The following is a 21,080-nucleotide window of genomic DNA, read 5'->3' on the forward strand; positions in this document are numbered from 1 at the left end:
CGGTTTTACGGCCGGCGGCGGTTGTCTGCCTTCGGGCAGGGCCCGGGTTAAAATCGGGGTGTGCGTCCATCCCCTCACCGGCCTGTGGTCCCAAAGCTAAACTTGCATCCTATACCCAGCCGTGCAGCAGTTGCACCCACGAGCCCTCGCACCGCCTGGGTGAAACGAGCGGTTCGCTGCTGCCCGGTGCACTTGTCCACCCTTAAACACCCAGCGTGGGGGCGAATCCGCCGGCCTGCGCCCGGGGAAGGGGGTTTGTGGCGGGGGGGGGACACGTTTCCAGGTCCATCCCCAGCCGGGAAGGGTCCTTCCCCGCTTCCCCACGCTCTCGCCTTCGGGTCGGGCTGTCGCAGGCAGACCCTCTCCCGGCTGCTCCGTCCTCAGCCGGGCTCCCGCTCTGGGTACGGACGGCACGGTGAAAGCCCTGGCCTGGGCTGGTGTCCGTCGGGGGCACCCCAGGCACCCCGGTCTGTCCTCCCCGAGCCAGGCTGGCTGCGAGTGGGGCAGTGCCGGGGGGCACGGAGAGGGGCTGCGTGCCCACGGGGAACCGGGGGGATGCCAGCGAGGGCACGCAAGGGCGTGATGTCTGCTCCCGAGGCCTGCGGCAGCCGCGGCGCCTTCCTCTGTGTGTCCCCCCCTCCTCCTCCCCTCCGCCTCCCGTTCCTGACGTCCTGAGCGCGGCTGCGGGAACACAATGAGGCCCTGAGGAGCGCGGCTGCTCCGGCTGAGGAAACGGCTGCCGGCTTCCTCCGCGCAGCCCTGCCCTGGCCCCCGCAGCTCCAGCAGCCTGGAGACCATGGGCATGTCTGCCGAGGACGAGCGCGCCGCGAGCCCCAGAGGTAACGGGGATGACGCGACCACCCCCCGGGGAGCCGGCGGCGCTGGGCAAGGGAGGGATGCTACCGCTTGCAGCACGTTTTGGGGGCTCCCCTGCCCTCTGCCTCACCACCCCGGGACCTTTTCCCCATGCTGGGGCCGGTGCCTTGTGCTCTGAGGCGGGGTGGAAGCCTGGCTCTGCTTCCTGATGGCGATAACGGTGTCGGGGGCAGCGGTGCTCACCGCACAGCCTGTCCCCAAAGCCGCTGGCCTCTTCCGAAGCCCCCCGGTTCCCGAGGGTGCCCATGCAGGCAGGATCCCCAGCAGAGCAGGAGCCTGGCTCGGCACTGGGTGACATCCCGCGGGGCGGCAGAGAGTTGCTGGGGATGGGCGGGGGGAAACGATGAAACCAGGCGCTGGGGATGGGGGCTGGCGTGTGATAACTGCGCTGGTTCTCAGCCCTCTGCTCTGGCCAGAAGACCTTTGGCATGGCTTCGGAGCCTGTGCCAAGGGGGACGCCGTGGCCCCCCACAGCTGTGTGGGTGCTTTTGGGAGACGGGGAGCCTCCCGTCCTCACCTCGGCCTGCCTCTCCTTCATGCGAGAGCTGCCATCTCTCCATCCCTCCTGCTGACTCACTGCCGAAGCCTCAGCCCTGCTGAGGGCTTCCCAGGTGCCATCAGACCCCACCTCAGACAACCCAGCGTTGTGTTCGGGGGGGAGCGATGGGGATGTGGGCTCGGCCTGGGGGACAGCCCCGGCCGGCGGGCTGGGTGACAGCTCCTCCGGGCAGCCTTCTCGCTGCCACAGCCACTGTGACAACCCCGGTCCGCGGCGGTGGCATCTCAGGGCGGGGGGCCCCTCGCAGAAGGACCCGCTTGCTGCCGCGCTGTCTGGCTTCCCACATCTGGGTGTGCTTGGAAGTCCGCTGGCGGCCAGCTTCCTGCCTCTGGCCTCAGGGGCCCTTCCTGCCCCGCCAGGAGAGGTTTCGTTGTGCTCATTAACCCCTGGCTTCGTCCCCAGACGAGGAGTGGCCAGAAGCAGAGAAGGCCGAGAAGTTGGCGAGAGGAGCCGCTCTGAAATGGGCTTCGGGGGTGTTTTACCGCCCCGAGAAACTGGAGGGGCTCGGGCAGTACCGGAGCCGAGAGACGCAGAGGAACAGCTCCATCCAGTCCCGGCTGAAGGTGGGTGTTTGCCGCAGCCCGCCCCACGGACACCCGCAGCCTCACGCCCTCCCCAGGCAGGGATCCCAGCCGGGGTCCCCTCTTCTGCGCTGAATCATCTTTTGTGTCCACTTCTGGCAAAATCTTGTCCTTTGGCTGGCGTTTGGCAGGAGAAATGCAATTGTTTGGGGGAAAAGATCTGGTAAACCCCACCGCCGTCCCCTGCCCTCCCCCTGGGCAGTGTCCGAAGTGTTGAAATGAGTCTCCCGTGTCTCCCACCATCCTTCAAAACAAAACACCAAGGCGTTCGGCACATCCCATGTGCGGGAGTCGCCGCTCCCCGTCACCATCCCATCCCAGCGCCAAAGGCTCCCCTCCTGGGAGGAGGCAAAGAGCTCCAGCCTGTCCCTGCCTGCAGATCCCTGCGGGAGAAACTCCATCTCTACACACATCAGTAAGGGCTGTCCCCAGTCCCCGTCCACACCTCCCTGCTCAGGCCGACCCTTTTTGGGGTACCTGAGGAACGATTAACCTCAGGACCCAATCAGTCTGAGCACCCCAACCTTCTCCTAATTATATTGGAGATGGTTTCTCCTACCTGAACGTGGGTGAATTGTCCGGGAGCCAACTTGTTTTAAGTGACGTGGCCTCAGAGAAAACAACTCGTTTCTGGTGACGCTGGGTAAAAGTGCTTCTCGGCACCAGGAGCTGGGAGTTAAATGGGCGGACAGGGCGTGGAGATGTGCCAGCGCCGCTGCAGGGCTGGAAAAGATGGAAATCCATTTGGGAGGAGGGTTCGTATGGCCACTGAGGTGCTTCATGCCATTAATATGCCTTGGGGGGCACACGGGGGCCCTGCGGCCTGCTACTATTTTGCGGAAGCAGAGTAATCTTTTAAAACTGAAAGGAGACGTCTGGTTACTGCTCACCCTGCTGCCTTGGTCACCCCAAAGCGATGCCCTTCTCCCACCTCATGCACAGCAGCCATTGCCTCCCCTCCATGCCCCCATCCCTATATGAGCCATTCCTGCTGCTGGAGCGGGTTTCTTGAAGCTGGGTGCGCTTGGGTCCGATGGGATGGGGTCATCGCAGAAGGTCTGGGAGATGTGACGGCATGATGGCGTGACGGCAGAGGCAGGTGTGACCTTGTGGGGCTGGGAGAGTGCATGGAAGAGAGACCTTGTAGGGCTGGGGCAAACGGTGCGTGAGTCCTCCAGCCTTTGGGAGCTGCTCCACTGCCCCTCCGTCCTCTTCTGCTCCCCAGTCAACTGTCCAGTCCTACCTGGAGGGGGTAAGTGCGGGGCTGGAGCAGCTGCGGTCGGCGGTCCAGGAGGTGCAGAGTGTGTGCCAGGACATGGGGGCTGCGCGGTGGGCCCTGCTCGACAGTGCAGACCGCTTCCAGGACCTCCAGCAGATGCGGGTGCTGATGGCGGAGCACGTGCAGCTGGCCTCGGTGGTCCAGGTGCTGCCCCAGCTCTTCTCGGGTAAGGCACTGGCCCGGTCCTCGTGGATTTGGGCTGGAAGGCACTGGGGAGAACTTCAGTCCAAGCCCGGGCTCTGCGCAGGGCTGGCGGCAAAGCTAGAGCAGGTCGCTCCGGCTTTGCCGGTTGGGTTTGGAAAGTCTCCGTGGACGGAGATGCCACTGCCTCCCCAGGGCCCGATCCAGCACGGTGTTCCCAGAGCCCCAGATCTCAGACCCTTCCCCTCACCATCTCCCTGCTAACCTGCACCCGTGACCCTGGTGCCAACCCCCTTCGCCCCCCGCGCTCAATCCTGGCGTCTCTCCTCCCTCTCCCACAGTCCACGAGGTTTTTTCCCATACCCTGCAGCTGCTCCGTGGGCAGCATCTCCTGGAGGCCCACGCGGAGCTCATGATGATGGAGCACCTCCGGGACGACATCCTCTCCCAGCTGCACCTCCGCGGGCTCTCCAGTGCCCAGGCAACTGTGCTCTCCTACTTCGGTGGCCTGCAGGAGCTCAACGAGAACCTGGCCAAGCAGCTGTGGGACATCGTGGGCGGCAGCCTGCGGCTGGTGCGCGAGGACCCAGTTCTCTTCGTCACCGCTGTAAGGATCATCGAGCGGGAGGAGAAAATAGACGATACTCTGCTCCTGGAGGCCACCTTCCTGCCCCCCGGCCGCCCAAAGGGCTGGAGGCAGAAGTTTTACCACGTTCTCCGGGAGACCATCACAGGAGCTCGCTTTCATGCCGTCCGCGTGAACGCTGAGGGGCCAGGGCTGGCCAGGCACCTGGCAGCGCTGCAGAAGGACATCGTGTCTGAGCTGCGTGTGGTGAAGGACCTGATGGTCCAGTGCGTCCCGGCTCACTACAACATCCTCAGCGTCTGCGCTGCCACCTACCACCAGGCCCTCACCGGCCACCTCCAGGACATCCTCCGAGAGGACCTGGACAAACAGGCGCTCTTCATCCTCCTTGAGTGGGCGCTTCGTGTGTACCACAGGTCAGCACCAACCAAGCAGGGGAGGCTGTGGCCGGCCGGGTTGTCCACCAGCACACGGGTGGGTTGGGAGAGTGGCTCCGGTTGCCTGGGGATGACCACCAGGAGGGCAGAGGGAGAGGTAGGAACTCCTGGAAAACACAAGTCTTCCCAGCCCTGTTCCACCTCTGCCCTCCAGCCCAGAGATGATGGGTCACCCTGACCTTCTCCCAGAAGTGGACGTTTCTGCTCTGGGTCCCTTGATGTCCCCTGAGCTCGTGGATCAGACGGAGAGGAAATACGTGGTGAAAGTCAAGGTGAGCGAGCGGCACAGTCAATGGGTACGGGGACCCAATGACTGCGGCTGAGCCAGCATCTCCTCTGACAGCAGCAGGAGACCACGAGCCTGTGGGACGAGGCCCAGGACTCGCTGCTGTGCTGTCTGCTGGGTCTCACGGGGGTCGGTACCTGACTTCTTGAGCTGACCGTGGCGGGTGTCCCTCCCACAGGCTAGCGTGCTCGAGTGGATGCAGAGGACCCTGGAGGTGGAGTTCAAGGAGTGGTTCAGGGAAGAGGAACCTGAGACAGACCATCAGGGCTTCTTCCAGTCAGCCCTGCCCGTCATTGTCATGCAGGTGGGTCCCCAGCACCACGGGGCATGGTCATGCTGAGAGCCCCCAAAAAGGGGGCCGTGGCCTGCAGCCTCCCGCTGACTGACCTCCACTCTCCTCTCCCTGTGCAGATGCTGAATGAGAATATCCAGGTAGCCTCCCTGATCACGGACTCTCTGCAGCAGAAGGTCTACAACATGGCCTTAGAGGAGCTCGAGGCATTTCTGGGCCGGTCAGTGGAGCCCCTCGCAGCCCTGCCCGTCCTCACAGACCCCGGGTCCCATGGCCAAGCACCCTAGGCTGATGGTGGAGATCCGCCGTGGGGCACCCAGCGCTCATCCAGGTCACAGAAGGCTCAGCAGCCTGCCTACCCATGGGGCTAGTGTCTCAGCCCTTGGGGCCATCAGCTCTCAGGGCTTGCTGCCCCAAGTGCTTCTCTGGTAGCGCCAAGCCCTGCTCTCCCAAGGGATCCACAATGGGTCCCACTGTCCCAGCCTGCCCAACAACCCGTCACTCTCCAACCTGGCGGCAGGAGCTGGAAAGAGCCAAGTGAGCTGGGAGGGTTGTGGGAGGTCCACGTGTCCCCAGGAGCATCCCAGCTCCAGGTCCTTGTGGCGAGACGTCCGGAGCTCTTCCTGATCGTCCTGATCATCCTGATCTACTCGCTCTGTTGCAGTCTGCGGGAAGCCCTAGTGCAATGCGGGAAGGAGCACCAGAAGGACCGTACCGTACCCAAGTACTATGTCTCCTACCTCCTGGCCATGCTCAACAACAACCTGGCTCTCAGGTAACGTGCACCAGCACCTTCTAGCTCTTGTAGCAACCCCACCACCCACAAGGAAGCCACATCCTCCCCATCCCTCTGTGGCACCAGCGTCCCCACCATGCTTCCCAAGCTACCTGTCCCCTCCCTTCTCCTCTCTCTCCTAGCTCCTCTGTCTCTTCCCTGCACCCCGACACGGCCCGCAGAGAAGTCCCTGCGTCCCTCCGGGCTGCTCTAGACAGGACGCAGAAGAAAGCCTGCCAGTTGCTGCTGGAGGAGCTGCTCCTGGACCTGCAGGTACGTTTGTCCACAGCCCCTGAGGCCGGCAGGGCTGCAACAAACCCGGCCCCAGCACGAACAGCCCTACTGCTGCACCCCCAGGCATGGGTTTATTCCTGCCCAGGATCCCCGCCACGTACCCTGTGGCCTGCTATCATCCTGCAGACATCTCTGCCAGCCTGACTCCCAGACCTTGATAAACCACCCGCAGCTCACCCGATGTCCCGTCGCCAGCCAGCACCGCCCTGTATCGCTGGGGCAGATGGCTTGTGGCCCCCAAACCACTAACCGACAGAGACCAGGAGCCACAGCCCGCCCCGGGCTGCCTCGCACTCCTTTTTATGGCTGTTTCATGGCAGAAAACCAACAGGAGAGAGGCAATGTCCGTGCGGAGGATACGAGCCCATGTGTGACTGCCCGAGTCGTTTCCTGCCGGCCTAGTCAAATTTAGCTTTCCTGGAGTCTGGACCAAAAGTCTGGAATAATTAACGGCGTTGCTATTTAGGGTTTGAATGCCACGAAACCAAAGGAGCAGCTAAAGGGTGAAACGCTCGCCGGCAGCGTGGAAACTGCCGTGGCCCCAGCAGAGACATAGAGGGAATGTCTGCCTGCAGGCAGGAAGACAGGCAAGGACAGCAGGGCAGGAGTAGGAGATCAAAGCCCTCGGCCAAAAACATGTTATGTCTACACAAGGGAAGTGGTGAGGAGTGGAAATTAAAAATAAAACCACAGCAGGACAGGCCAAAAGCGAGTGTGTGAGGAGCAGCTTGCTGCCCAGACCTCAGGCGCTGCCCACGATGGGGCACCATGACTCAGATGTGGATCTCTGGGTGTCGGGGAGGGGCAGCCCCACTGTATTTCCATAATTTCCTAATTTAGGCCGCTCTTCTATTTTTATGTTGACTTTTGGCTGGCAGCGGGGGCTTGGAGGTTTTGCAAGGCGAAGCGGACGTGCTGCCAGGCAGCAGGCGGGCAGCGGCTGCGGGCTGTCGTGCCGCCCTGCAGCCGGCAGCTGCTGCGAGAGCGATGCGATGCAGGGTGCCGTACGCCACTCCTCTGCTTCTTTCAGCCCCTCTGCCTGCAGCTGCCTTCCCGCAAGTGGCTCTCCGGGTCCCAGCTCGTCAGCGGCATGTGCGAAGTGATTGACAAGTACACAAAGGACTTCTCCCGCGTCAGGAAACCCGTCTTCATGGTACGGTTGCTGCGAGGCGTCCTTCGAATGGCTGCTTGTCTGTAGGGCGAGGAGGTTGGGCAGTTGGGTGCCATGCTGGGGTGCAGGATGCAGGGGATGCAGTCGCTGCTGGGTTTGCCGGAGAGCCCGTATCCCCCGGAGCAGCCCAGAGGGCACCGCCACGCAGAGGTGTTCAGGATTTCCCCCAAATTCAGCTACTTTCTCTGTCCCTCCGGCCAGGGGGCTTCCCAGCAGGTTGTCCCCACGGCTTGGTGTTGTATCCAGCCCCTTTCCCCTCTGCCTTTCCCCGGGCAATTGGGGTCCGACACCCAGGTGACACCCGGCGCTAACAGCTCTCTCCTGCCCAGCTCCTGCTGACGGAGAGCGAGCTCTTGGTGGCGAGCCAGTACCTGCGGGCACTCATGCAGAAGAAGATGGCGTGCAAGAGCGAGGAGGAGCGGGGCCAGCTCTGCGACCGCTTGCTGCAGGACGCCACGCAGCTCCGGGAGCTCTTCTGCGGCCTGGTGAGAGGTGCCCGGCTGCGGTGGGGAGCCGGGGCTGGGCCACGGGAGGGGAGCATCACACAGCGAGGTCGGTGCGAGGAGCTCACAGCTCACCTCCGTCACCCTCCCGCTCCTCTCCAGCCCGCAGCAGATGGGCTGGGTCCATCAGCCCACGAACAAGCCGGGGCTGTTACACTTGGGCAGCTGTGAGGCCAAGATGGGAGGAACTGGTTGGATAAGGGACTCGGGGGACCCTCTACCCTGCCCAGCGGAGGGCGGTGAGGCTGCACAGCCTCGGCTCGCCCCGGGGTGAGCCGGCCCCGATCAGTGGGACACGCTGAGCGGGGACATAGCAGCTTCAAGGAGCCAGGTCCCCACGTGGGCACTGAGGACGGGGCTGCAGCTCACCAGCCACGGCGGTGGCCTCTTCCCGGTCTCACACGTGGCCGCTCGCCCTCCCAGGGTCTGGACCAGAGCCAGCAGAGCCTGGAGGCCGTGTTTGCCCTGCGGGAGCTGATCTGCCTCAAAGACCCGGCACTACTCAGCCTGGAGGTGCTGGGCTTCATCACCAAGTACCCCGACGTCAGGTAAGAAGCCCAGCTCGGTTCTCCCGTGAGATGGGGTGGGTGTGCGGCTGCCCAGGGGAGCCAGGCGTGGGCTGGACCCCGTGAGAGGCTGGACTTCTGCAGAGCAGGCAGAAATCTGGGCTTTTCCCCCCTCCTCCCTGAGGTTTCCTTTCCCGCGCTCCAGATTTGAGGGCTTGTTGCAAAGTCCCAAGGGCAAAGATGTAAAGGAAAAAGCAGTTCCGCTGTGGCATTCACCCATCTGTATTTGGTGGCCAAAGTGTGAGAAATCCCAAACCACCAAATTGGAAGTGTCAGAATCAGCCGAAACCCATGAAATGTCAAAACCAAATTCACACGGTTGGTGGGGTTATTTTCAAGCAAATTTTAAAGTTCGGCTGGTGCAAAGTACCAGCTCTCCCCTGGCCTCAGCTCAGCTTCTCTGGATCACGGGAGGTTTGCGGGACACGAGCGCTGTGGACGGTGCCGTGGGCCAGCAGCGCCCGGATTCACCTCTTGCTCTCTGCCCAGCGACGAGCACATCTCCACCTTGCTGGATCTCCGGGGCGATGTCTCCAAGGAGGTGCGGCACATGGTGCTGGAAATGATGGCGCAGCACCCCCAGGTCCTCCCCGACAACTACCGCCCCATCTTCAGCACCATCCTGGTCCCCGCGCCGGAGCTGCCCTTCTGCCTTCGCAAGGGCAAGTGTGCCTGACGCTGCGCCCCATGGCCTGCTCCCCGCTCCCCCCACGGACGGAGGGACCGCGCAGGACATCTCTGAGGCTGCGCGCGGGGAGAACGGAGATGACACGTGGCATCCCCTACGCGCAGCACCTTGCCCTGCGTTGGGGACGGTCTGGATACGTGCCATCCTCCTCTGGTCTTGCCTCGCTGAGCCGACTGTCCCCTGCAAGCACCATTCCCGGGGGATCTGGGTCAGGAGAAAATCAACCCCTAGCTATTTTGCTGGCCTGCTGAGGCAGTAATTGAGGGCTGCTCAGGTCTGGCCTATTACCTGCAGGAGAAAGAGGAGCCGCAGAGCAAAGGACAGGAGTCTGCAGCTGGGGTGAGTCCACGTCTCCATGGGGCTGCAGAGATATTTGGGTTTCCCCGAGCCTCCAGACAGCCCTCCGAGCCAGCGTGTCCTGGCCGTGGAGTCTGTTACCACCCCAGCTCCAAGGCAGACTGGCGCCTTGCTAGACCCAGGCTTGCAGGAGGGTTTTAGCCATGGGAGGTCTTCCTCTGTTTTGGCTCAGCCCAGAGGTCTGGTGGTGCTGCTCCACCAGCCTGGGCCCTGCACGGACGGCGGAGAGCAGCTCGGCCAGCTCATCATGGCTCACGGCCGCAGAGGAGAAGGGCACAAGGGGGTCTCACCACCCTGGGTGCTGCCGTCAACCCTATCCCTGCCGGCCTGAAGGGACAGCTCCGAGTTCCTGCTGACCTGCCCAACTCCTGGCCCCGGCTCTTTTGCCACCATCCAAGCCAGGACTGGAGTCCAAGACTCTCCAGCCTCTTGGAGAGCGCGGTTGCGTCTGGTGTGTTGAGCATCCTCCTGTCCCAAGGTTCCTCCACGATGGGCAGCACCGCCCTGGGCGCTGGCTCTTCCTCCATCCTCTGCTGCTGTCCAGCCCTTGGTCAACTCCTCCCCAGGTGCCACGCGAAGATCAGGAGCAAAGCCTGTCTCTCTGCCTGCATCCTTGTGCCCAGCCCCTGCAGCACCCTGGGAGACCTCCACGCTCTGCCACGCTTCCCGCCTTGTGGCGGGCCGGATCCTGCTGTCCTTGCGTGGCACTGCTGCCAGAAATAAAGGCCTGAGCTCTGCCATCACTCACCAGCGTCCAGGCTCTGCTCTCCAGTGGGTCAGGGCAGGGATGAGGGCATGTGGGTGGCACAGAGAGGGGGGGATCCGTCCCCGTGCTCGGCATCACCCCAGGGATGGCTCCCTGCACCCGGTGCCACCCTGGCAACCTCACCCAGGGTCATGGGGGATGATGGAGAGGCTGCGTACCCTGTGTCCAGGATGGAGAGGACCATACTATTCCCCAGCACGCAGCCCTGGGGTGAGGGGTCAGGCAGCTGCAGCGGCGGGGGACGCTCAGGCGGAGGCCTCAACCCCAGCTCGGGGAGGTGCCCGCTGCCTGCCCTGGGGCTCGCGGTGCGCTTGCCCAGCTCTCCGCGCTGGCCGCAGCTCCCGCCTGCCCTTCCCAGGGGCCGCGGCCGGCTCCGCAACACGCTCGCCTGCGCCAGGGCCGCGGTTCCAGGGGTGGCCCTGGGCCCTGGGAATGGCCAGCTGGGCCCGGCGCTGTCCCAGGCCAGGGCTTCACGGCCACACGGGAAAACAGCTCTGGTGCCAACAGATCTGACACAGGCCCGGGGCCGGGGTGACCTCCTACACCCCAGGCGCTGGCGCCCATCCCAGCACATCCAGCCCCACTGCTACCCCAGCTGCGTGCCCGCAAGCAGCCCCCCCCGTGCCCCCCATCACAGCCCTGCGGTGCTTTCCCTCTCCAGCTCCACAGGCTACGGCGAGAACTGACACAACTCATTACAGCGATAGCCCAAGCACCCCAGCTTGCCTTTCGGCAGCACATTCCCACATCCCCGCTTGCGTGGGGCAAGGCAGGTGCCAGGTTTGGCCCGTCACCACTGCCCACAACTGGCAGAAGGCAGCAGGGGTACCCTGCCCTGCCTAGCTACGAGCCACGTGGCTCCTGGCTGCTATAAAGGTCGTGGCCCCAGGGGCACAGCCGCGTCCTCCCAGGATGGCGTTTCTGTGGGCAGTTGCCTGCCTGGCCCTTGCCAGCACCGTCTCAGGTAAGCGCTGCCCGCGGGTGCGGGGAGGTCCTCGGGGTGCAGCAGGACTGGGGCACCCCGGGCATGGTGACACAGAGCCACCCGTACCGGCGCAGGCAGCGCCCGGGCGCGAGCCCTGAGCTTTTGGGGTCACCCTTGCGCCCCTCTGCCTCTCCCGCAGGCTGCGGGGTGCCCGCCATCAGCCCCTCGCTGCGCTACGACGAGAGGATCATCAACGGGCAGAACGCGGTGCCCGGCTCATGGCCCTGGCAGGTGTCCCTGCAGGTACGGCACCGTCCCGCTCCCCGGGCAGGGGCAGCGTCGGTGCCCTAAGCACCGCGGCGGCACAGCACGGCGAGCCGGGCGCTGGCGTAGGGAGGTGGGCAGGCACCGAGGGAACCTGCGACACCCTCTGCCTGTCCCCAGTTTCGGGGAGGGGGCGGCTCAGCCTGTCCAGCCCCAGTTCTTCCTCCCTCTTTCCTCCCCAGTCCCGCTCGGGATCCCACTTCTGCGGCGGCTCCTTGATCAACGAGAACTGGGTCGTCACGGCTGCCCACTGCGAATTCAAGTGAGGAGCGATGCCCGGCCAGCCCACGCCAGAGCCACCCAGCACGGGGAAGGGGCTGGGAGCGCACTGGGCATCGCTGAGCAGCACTTGGGACAGCCCCAAAGGCCAGCACCCGAGGAACTGAGCAGCCCGGGGCTCCCTCCCCGGCTGTCCCCATAGTGGCTTCCCTTGGGGACACGGTGCATCACACCCACGGCAGCCCCCAGTGCTGCTCCCACCCTGGGTGCTGGCTGCCGCGCGTCCCCCTGACTCCCTTACCTCTCGCAGCCCGTACTCCCACGTCGTCGTCCTCGGGGAATATGACCACAGCTCCAACACGGAGTCCGTTCAAGTGAAGACCGTGGTCAGGGTGAGCCAGGCTGCCGCGGCCGCGGGACGAGGCTGCAGCTCTGCGCCACGGCTGCTCCCGGAGGGCGGGGATGAAGCGCTACGGTATTTTTCGGCAGGCCGTCACGAACCCCAACTGGGACCCCTCCAACTTGAACAACGACATCACCCTGCTGAAGCTCTCCTCGCCCGCCCAGCTGGGACCCCGCGTGTCCCCCGTCTGCCTGGCCCCCGCCAACCTGGCTCTGCCCACCAACCTCCAGTGCGTCACCACCGGCTGGGGACGCACCAACACCAACTGTACGTACGCCGCAGCTTCGGGGAAGCCTGCGTGCGGCCGCCGTCCTTCCCGGAGGCTCTGCAGGGACCAGGGGTGCCCGTGGGCACCTGGGGGGGGTGACACCTCGTGTGCACGTGGGGAGAGGGGAGTCGAGTAACCCCGTCTGGGCACGTACAAGCGTGCATACGCGTGCGTTGGTGCAAGGACGGGTGTAGGTGCGTGCTCAGGAGGTGGATGTGTGCAAACCCCAGGGGTGACCGTGCACGGGCACAAGCTTGCCCTTGCTCGGGGCTGCTCGCACGAGACAATCGCGCCCGGGGAAGAAGGGGTACGTCTGCACGAAGAGGGAAGGCGCTTTGCACGGCAGCACCCACGTGTTTGGGAGCACCAGCGGGAGCTTGCCCAGGGTGCCTGCGCGCTCCCAAAGGCCCCAGGAGACCCGCTGACACCGGGGCCATTTAATGATGCTTCTTTCCCCTAGCCCAAGCCTTGGCAACGCGCCTGCAGCAGGTAACCCTGCCCTTGATCTCCCGGAGCCAGTGCGTGCAGTACTGGGGCAACCGGATCACCAGCTCCATGCTCTGTGCCGGCGGGGTCGGCGCCTCCTCCTGCCACGTAAGGAGCCGAGCTCCCGCTGCACCCCAGGGAGGGTGGAGGAGGAGGAGGACACGTGGGGTCTTGCATCTATGGAGCCAGAGGTTTAAGCTATAGCAGCTGGCCGTGGCCAGGGGATCAGGTGGCTGGGGTGGCAGGGACCAGTTTGGAGCATGTGCTGGGACCACTAAGCAGGAGGTGTCTTCTCCGCAGGGTGACTCTGGCGGACCTCTGGTATACCAGAACGGGAACGTCTGGACCTTGATCGGCATCGTCTCCTGGGGAAACAGCAACTGCAACGTCCGCATGCCGGCCGTGTACACCCGTGTAAGCCAGTTCCGAAACTGGATCGACTACGTTGTTGCTCAGGGATAGAGCCAGTGCCGGAAGGATCCCTTCGCCGGGTGCTGCTCCCGGCACGGTGAGCTCGGCAGAGCTGGCAAGGGGCTGAGCTGGAAGCAAGGCACCCCACCTCACAATAAAGTGTCAGCATTTGCTTGTGCCAAGCGCTGCCTCCGGCTCCTTTCCTCTAGTGATGCAGACCGGGGCAGAAGGCGCACGGGGGAAGCCTGGGGCACCCCGTGGTTGGGTGCTCCTCTCCTGAACCCCAGCACCCTCCCAGAGCTGGAGCTCGGTGCCCAGCTGGGACCCGCTGGGGAGGTGCAGAAGGCAGGACACGATGTGCAGGCAGAGGGGGAGCAGGGCTGGCTGCGGCTGAAGGGCTGCTCAGGGGGTCTTCAGGGACACAGATCTCCACCCTGGCACCAGCCCAGAGACCACCGCAGCATCGAGGGTGGGTGATGTTGCCTGTAACGGCCTTGCCACCAACTCGGGTGCGAGGTCTCCGGCACCAGCTGGTCCCACCAGCAGCAGCTCCTCCAGGAAAGGGATCGTGGAGCTCACCAGGCTCAGCACGAGCAAGCGCTTCTTGGCTTGCGATGGAGGGTGGGTGCTGGTGGGTGCACAGGATCTTAAAAGATCCCTGCCTGCGATTTAAAGCTGTAACTTGTGTGACAGCCTGGGAACACAGAGCTGGAAGGGAGAGATGCCAACGGCAGCTCCAGCTTTTCGGGGAGGTGGAAGGGGGCAGCTGGAGAACAGCACGCTGCTTCACACGCGCAGATTTGCCAGGTAACACAGCAGGCAACTCAAGGCCATCCCAAAGGAAAATCTGAAGCTGAAAACAAAATTGAAGGCCAGGCAATAGGTTTGCAGAAGAAAGCAGTGTTTTCACCCAAACAGGTTCTTGAGACAATGGCAGGTGCAAAAAAAAAAAAAAATAAGTCTTGTGTTCACACATGGTCAATGAATTAAAACCTGGCTCCTAGCAGCTCCAAATAGAGCTGGTCATGAGGACGCCGTGGAGAGGAGCGGGATCAGACTGTCCCAACATGAGGCGTGGGTTGTTTTTTTTTTCCCTTTACCAGCGATGCGAATGCAATCTAAAACCTTTGCTGCGTGAATCACAGCCCCCCAAATGTTGTAATCGCTCTCATATCAAGCAGTTGCCGAGAAAGCGTGACACTCCACAGAGACGTACCCACGGGGAGGGTTATAGATCATGAACGGAGGGTAAAGACAGTCTGGCCCATATGCTTGAGTTTAAAAAAAACAAAAAAAGCCGCTCAAATACAGCCCAGGGCTGATAAGTTTTAGTTTGGCTGGATAAAATTTAGCTTCATTTAGTGGTCTGCTCTGCAGGGAGCAAGAGGAACTGGAGCAAACTTACAGCAGGGAACTGGGGCTTGCAGAGAAACCTGTGGAGCTGCTGGCTCAGACTCCTTTGGAGTCTTGGAACTCCAAGGAAAGCCTCGCGCCTGGGACACAGGGGAGAAGGGGACGGGGGCCGAGCTCCTCGCAAATCTCCCCTAAGGCCGGCAGTAGCAGCTGACCCTCGGTACACACCGGTCCCACCGGTCTGCCATGACATTTCGAGTGTGCTTTCGCTCCGTGGTACCTGAAATAAGACCCATCCCATGAAAGCAGCACGCTCTTTTTTTGGCTTTAGCTAGCTCCTAAATGACCTTGAAGACAGCTGAATGTCAGAGATGTGGGGATGGGTCATACGGGCAGAAGAAACTGGCGGCCACACGGAGCTTCAAACAGGAATCGATCAACTGCAGCGCTACGGGTCACTTGCTCTGCGTGTTCAGGTCACTGTCACCCCTGCCACTGCTGGGACGGGGTCCTTTGCTCCTGAAAAATCATCTCCAGGAGGACGTGGTTCAAAAAGGGGTGTGCGTTTTTCACTTGCTATTACAGGTTTTCCTGTTCACCTATAAAAGCTGCTCAGAGTGAAACCGGAGAGGTGACGAGTTGCTGTGGGCAACTCTGGTATTTCTCTGGCCCTGTTTGCCACTTTACAGCCCCCAAAAAAGTGAACAAAACATCCCAAAGTGCCTGTTCAGCCTCCAAACCCTGCCTTCCAGCAAGAGGCTGAGCGCCCGACTCACCCAGAGCATCCCTGTGGACATCCCAGCCCCGCACGAGGTCTCCCTCAGGCAGCTCCCGGCCTGGCAGCTGCGTTAAAGAAAGCAGCAAATTCTTTTACGGGCACTTCGGTACCTTCTTGTTGTGCTCCAAGAACACAACACAAGAATATTAGAGGGGTGAGCAGCTCCTGGCTTTCGATGCGTTTCCTGACCATCATTCACAGCCCGGAAAGCGGCGCTTTTCGGCAGGCGATCTGTGAGCCACAAGTAACGACAGCAGGGCGATGGGGTACACAGAATACATTTACATGTTTAGCAGACCGAGTACACAAAATAAATAATTCTGTACACTCTAATCGTAACGTTACAGACTAATTACAATGGTTCAGACCTCATCCTACGAGACAGTCCTTAGTGTAAAGACAGGACTCAAAGGGCAAGTCACAGAACTGGATGCTTCTCAAAACAGCCCCGTTAGGAGACGAACGGGATGCGACCGGAGTTACTTCCAAACCGTTCCAACCCCAGCACCGGAAATTTGGTGCCTAAAAATAACAGCAAGTGCCGGAAGACCTCCGGTCCCGAGAGCTTCCCGGGAGGTGTCTTTCCGTAGTGAAAGGCAACAGGAAAACTCACGGCATCTGGGCGTCCAGGCAGGAGCTGCTCGGTTCTAACACACCTCGTTGGGGCCACGGATCTCTTCCACGTTCAGCAGACAAACACAGCGCAACGGTATTTGCAACAGCAGCGAGGAGCTCGCCCGTCGCACGCGAGGGATCTACAGTATCACCATGCAGGGGAGGACAGCGGGAGAAGGAAAAAACTGTCGTCAGGCAGGCAGAGCTCCCTCCGCCCCAGGGACACCGAGGGTGGAAGGTACCAAGCTCCACGATGCCGTCGCCGCCACCGCGCATCCCCGCTGCTTCACATTTGGTTTTGGCAAATTTACCGCACAGTAAGGCACAGCTGCCACGCGGGCACCTGCCTTCGGAGCACCCAAGAGCTGCGTTCTTAATCCAGGCTGAAAGAGGAGACTGAGCGGTCAGAAAAAAAAAAAGCACCAAAAACCTCCCGAGAGTGGTGTAGGCAACTTGGGGCCGGGTATCCGGCACCGAGTGGTACAGGCACTTTGTGATATTTTTTGGGACAAAGCCGAGCTGGTGAGAGGCCGGGACACAACCACCCTCCCTGCAAATCCAAGGGCTCATCTGGAATACACGGCCGCCAAAGAACAGTTTGTGACTCCTCCGGAGGGTGCGATCCCCGCCCCCTCAAAGCCCATCTCTCTGTTGCTTTGCATCATTTAGAAAACTAAATTAAGTCAAATAATTGTGATTTTAATTTACCCTGCCTCAAACCCTCCGAATCTTTAGTATCATCACTTAAAATAGGAATAGGGCCCCACGCAGCCTAATAAGAAGCCTGTAACACGCACTAGTTGTCCTGTGTTGTACAAGATCATCCTGAGCTGAGCCTGCACTTCAGGGTCCTCGAAGAGAGCCTTCTCCCACCCGCAAGGCACCGTACAGATGCTTTTACCTTGCTCCTCGGCTCACCACGGCTCCTGCAGAGCCAAATCCGGACTTGCTGCCCAGCAGCTGAGTTAACCACGATTCCTATTCCAGTTTGTGCATTACGTAAAAGTTGACTATGTTAGTACTTCAGCCAAACACCCGGGTAGAAAACAGGATTGAGAAATGGCGCAGGGTATAAGAATGAATGTAAGTTACCAGAGCAGAAAATATCTGACCTAAAAGAAGAAAATATCCAAATTCCAAAAAAGTTAAGAGTTTGAGGCTTTATCATTTCCAAAACAAATACGTAACGCAGGCCCTACACTGCAGCTGGTTTCCACATCACCACCGAAGCCAGCAGGTCAGAGCCCTTTTGTCTGGGCTTACTCTCATCACAAGGCTATAAAGCTGTCCCTCACGTATGGTTGTACGCTTCCAAGAACAACGCAGTCCGGGAACTGGCAGGAGAACCTGGATGCTATCGCAATCTCAGTGTTAAACAGCACAGACTTCTTCTGGATTGAAGGAAGGGAGGGTTTCTATGGCCACTGGGTTGACACGTTGGTTTTTAGAAGCTTGAGAAGGGCGAGAAGTAAATCAAACTTGGACAAGTAATTGCTGTTTTAAAACGCATAGAAAAATACATTACGTACTAAAAACTCTGGATGCAAGTCTGTAGACCACCTCACGTTATTTCTGGAAGACCTTTTCACATTCGTTTCCAATAACCCTTCAAAAAAAAAAAAAAAATCAAGGAATCAACAGGCCACGTTCTTTGAAGCCGTAATTCTCTCCCCCAAGAGAGCAGCCAAACTCCCAGGACAAACCGATGGGATTGTTTTACACAGTACTGCTAAGTTCCAAAAGACAACCAACCGTAATTCCCTTTACTCCTTAAAACTGCATTTCCCCAAAACAGAATACGCTGGGAAGCAACACCCTGAGCTGCTCCATCACGTCTCAGGATGGGAGAAAGTCCCAAACCTATCGATCCCAGCCTCAGCACCTTTAGGCTTTGCTTTCTCCTGGTGTCCCCTAAGACAGAGTGCTGGTGAGCATCTCCTCGAGACGCTGGGGGTTGACTGCACGTCTTTTCCCCAGCATTCAGCATCCCTTCCAGCGGGTGCACGTGGACTCGTGCTCGTCCCTGTGTGGGCTAAAATGCTGTTCTTTGGGATCAGGAGAAAACGGTGCCACGCTGAGAAGGTTGCTGAACATCTAGGACTGCAGGTGTTGGTCCAGGACCGTCACTCAGCGTACCAAACCCAGATTCTTCTTTGTAAGAGCATCTCACCCAGAAACAGTGGGAACGTAGCTAGAAGAGGGCTGTACTCGGACAAGGACACACTAAAATTTGCCACTAGGTGTCATTCCAACTTCATTTTCATTGCACGAACAAAAGTACGGGAAACAAAAGCACTCTGAGATTTGCACCCCAGCTAATATAAAGACTGCAACTCAGCAATGGTCTGGAACACGCATTTGTTACCTGCGTTCTGCCGGCTAATTCAGCACCAGAGGAAGTCTTCTAAAAAACCCTGCGAGCCAAATTAAGAACCACCATTAAGAGCCAAAGAAGGAGATTTTAAAAAATAAACGGAAGAGCAGAAAAAACATTTCAGAGAGATTTTAGCTTCTAAAATCCCCAAACAAGGCACTCCTGAAAAGCGTAAACTCCTGAGACTTCAGATAAACTGAGCACTGAGATGCTCCTGTGGAATATGTAAGAAGACAGAGGATCGAGATAATTCACAGTGAAGAGCTTCTCAGAGGACAGAATGAAGGCACCTGAACTACGGCTCAAAATTACAGCACTTTGCCTGTCCCCCCTCCACCAGACCCAGCTGAAAATGTGCCACAACTGCAAGGATAAGAGCACCCGAGGAATTGTTCTTAAGCTGGACCTTGCGACGTAGCATTTGGACCATCACTGTGTTCCCGACAGAGTGAAAACAGAAAGATCACCGAGGACTCCAAGGGACACTTGGATGGAGCTCTGCTAGTCTCCCCTCTGCCTACACATGTTATTGTCCGGGTATAAGAGTTCCTGCAAATACTGAATTTAGAAAAAGAAGAGGGATTGAGCCAAGAGTGTTACAATCACATGATGGAAGGAAAGCCCATAAAGCTTTGCCCCATGTTTACATTGATTTTTCCACACAAACAAGAAAACATTGCATTTGTAAAGAGAATTAGAGTTCTTTCTCTAGAAAAGCCAAGGCTCCTTATGGGATGGACTTGGTCCTCTCTGGTGCAATTCCCTAGTAGCAGGATGCCTGAGGACCACAAGCATCTCCGTACCACAGAGAGGCAGGTTGCAGCTACCCAGTATTGCTCATGTATGTGAAGGATCCCCCCTTCTGCCAATTCACCTCCCAGTCAGGGAGTATCATCACAGAAAACTGACGCTGTCAGGAACCTATACAGCAACATCTCGCTCCCCAAAACATATTCCACCCCGAACTCACCACGAATGACATTGCTCTCAACTTTTCCTGCTGAAAAACCAATTGCTGCAAAGAGCAACACAGCAAAAATTGTCACAGAGGAGAAGATTCTTGTTCTGCTTTGTGAAGGTGGAGAAACAAGCCTGGTCAGACCAGAGCTCAACATCCTGACCTCCTCTCCACCTTCACTGATCCCCCACCCCACAAGAGAATGCACGAAGGAACAGCATGGGTAGACATCTGCACGACGCCTGTGCATTTTGATGGTCTAGTGGTTAAAGGGAAGGGTCTCAGGTTCCAGAGGTCTTGGCTCAGTTCATCAGTTTGACCTCCTTGCATAGGCAAAATACCTATTTTAAGGATAAACCTGCAAGATAATCTGGGGAGGGCCAGGAAAGCACCCAGGAGGTAAAAGAGATCGCAGTGCCTGGGTGCGATGCTCCAAACATGCAGACGATTCTTACGAGTAACGGCTCAAAACCAGAAGCCCTCTGAGAGAGCATCCTGCCACCTCTTAACGTACAGGGTAAGAACAACTTTCCAGTTGATACTTGTCTTAGAGCAGTTGCTGCTTTTGGAGAGCTGTGTGCAGTTAACGTGAGGGGCACCGAATTGTTTATGAAGCAAAATGTGGCAAGCTGCCCCGTTTTGTCAGAAATCAGAAATCACGTCTAGTTTATAGCTCATGGTAACGAACCAGGGAAAACTACGTGAGAAGGTAAAAGAAGCTGAAGAAACTTTTTTTTTTTTGCAGTCCACAGAGTTGAAAAAACCAATTTTTGGTAATTCTGTGGTATCCGTTAATGCTGATGGAAGAAAGACTGCGTGTGATATGGTAGGATGGCCACTCAGAGAATGGGCAGCCTGCAAAGGATCCAGAGTTTTCAAAATAATATGCAAAACCATGCAAAGGATTTAGAATTCACCCCCGCTACACATACTGGCTGTCCTCAGGCTTCCTCCGCTGTATTCCCCACCGCACGCTTGGACGCATCAGGCTGTGCTCACAGTGGTTATGGCCCATCCCAGCTTTGGGGTGGGAAGCACATCCCTAGAAATTCCCTTTTTTTTTTTTTTTTTCTTCTTTCCTTAGCACAGAAAACAGTCTTCTCCTACTGAAGCTGCGCTGCTTTGCTGTTTGCTGACCAAGAGGGGCTGTGGCCAGTACAGTTAGAGCTCCCTGGAGATGTGACCAACCGCTTAAAACCTTGCTGACACTAAAACTCAGTGGCACAGACATCAATCCTGGGCGGAAAGGCCATGCTCGCCAGCTCCTTGAGCCTGCACAGCCTGCATCTCCAGCCCAGAGCTAAGCAAACGCTTCCCAAGTGCACAGCACGAAGCAAATCATATGGCTTCATATGAAAAGTTTCAATAACCAGCATTCTCCTTCACTGCAGATCTTGTCTCTGCTGTCACAAGAGGCCAAATCCACCCTGAGACTGTACCATCAGCCCCGCTTTGCTGCTCTAACTAGTTGGGAAGGTATCTCAGCAGGCTTGCACAAAGCTCAGCTCTCCAGCACCCACCTGCCCTGAGAGGTCCTTCACAAGAGGCCCCCGCATCACCCATCCAGCACAAGGAAACCTGAAAGGCAGCTTTTTCCTGTCGGATTTAAGTCACACCTAACAGCTCTAAGGTTTTTCTGCAACGTCTCCAGGGCGTTATCTCTGCTGACACTCCAGGACTGGATCTCCACTACTCAAGCCCTTACCCTGACGCTACGGAGCCATTTGTGGCCATCCCAACAGCTTCCCACCACCACTTCGCTGTCCCAGAGCAGGGACAGCGAGACTGGGGTAGAACAGGCATGCGAAG

The 21,080-nt window shown here is 59.1% G+C and overlaps 3 protein-coding genes across 3 annotated transcripts in view; 2 read left to right on the top strand and 1 right to left on the bottom strand.

Moving 5' to 3' along the window:
* The first annotated feature begins 796 nt into the window (after positions 1-796).
* Positions 797-9,022, top strand: EXOC3L1 (exocyst complex component 3 like 1). Its single transcript, XM_050904152.1, has 13 exons — positions 797-839; positions 1,838-1,998; positions 3,242-3,461; positions 3,778-4,438; positions 4,614-4,731; positions 4,924-5,049; positions 5,157-5,257; positions 5,702-5,812; positions 5,956-6,085; positions 7,137-7,259; positions 7,607-7,762; positions 8,204-8,328; positions 8,836-9,022. The coding sequence occupies exons 1-13, from the start codon at positions 797-799 to the stop codon at positions 9,020-9,022; spliced, it is 2,262 nt and encodes a 753-aa protein (XP_050760109.1).
* Positions 9,023-11,069: 2,047 nt separating this feature from the next.
* CTRL (chymotrypsin like) lies at positions 11,070-13,244 on the top strand. Its single transcript, XM_050904215.1, has 7 exons — positions 11,070-11,121; positions 11,282-11,385; positions 11,589-11,668; positions 11,936-12,017; positions 12,115-12,295; positions 12,757-12,890; positions 13,083-13,244. The coding sequence occupies exons 1-7, from the start codon at positions 11,070-11,072 to the stop codon at positions 13,242-13,244; spliced, it is 795 nt and encodes a 264-aa protein (XP_050760172.1).
* A 2,347-nt stretch (positions 13,245-15,591) lies between these two features.
* Positions 15,592-21,080, bottom strand: part of PSKH1 (protein serine kinase H1) — a 38,336-nt gene continuing 32,847 nt past the window's right edge. The window contains exon 4 of the mRNA XM_050903913.1: positions 15,592-17,545. The gene's annotated coding sequence lies outside the window, so the exon portion shown is untranslated. The remainder of the gene's footprint in view (positions 17,546-21,080) is intronic.

The sequence above is a fragment of the Gymnogyps californianus genome, chromosome 12 (assembly GCF_018139145.2).
Source record: "Gymnogyps californianus isolate 813 chromosome 12, ASM1813914v2, whole genome shotgun sequence".
NCBI classification, from domain to species: Eukaryota; Metazoa; Chordata; class Aves; order Accipitriformes; family Cathartidae; genus Gymnogyps; species Gymnogyps californianus.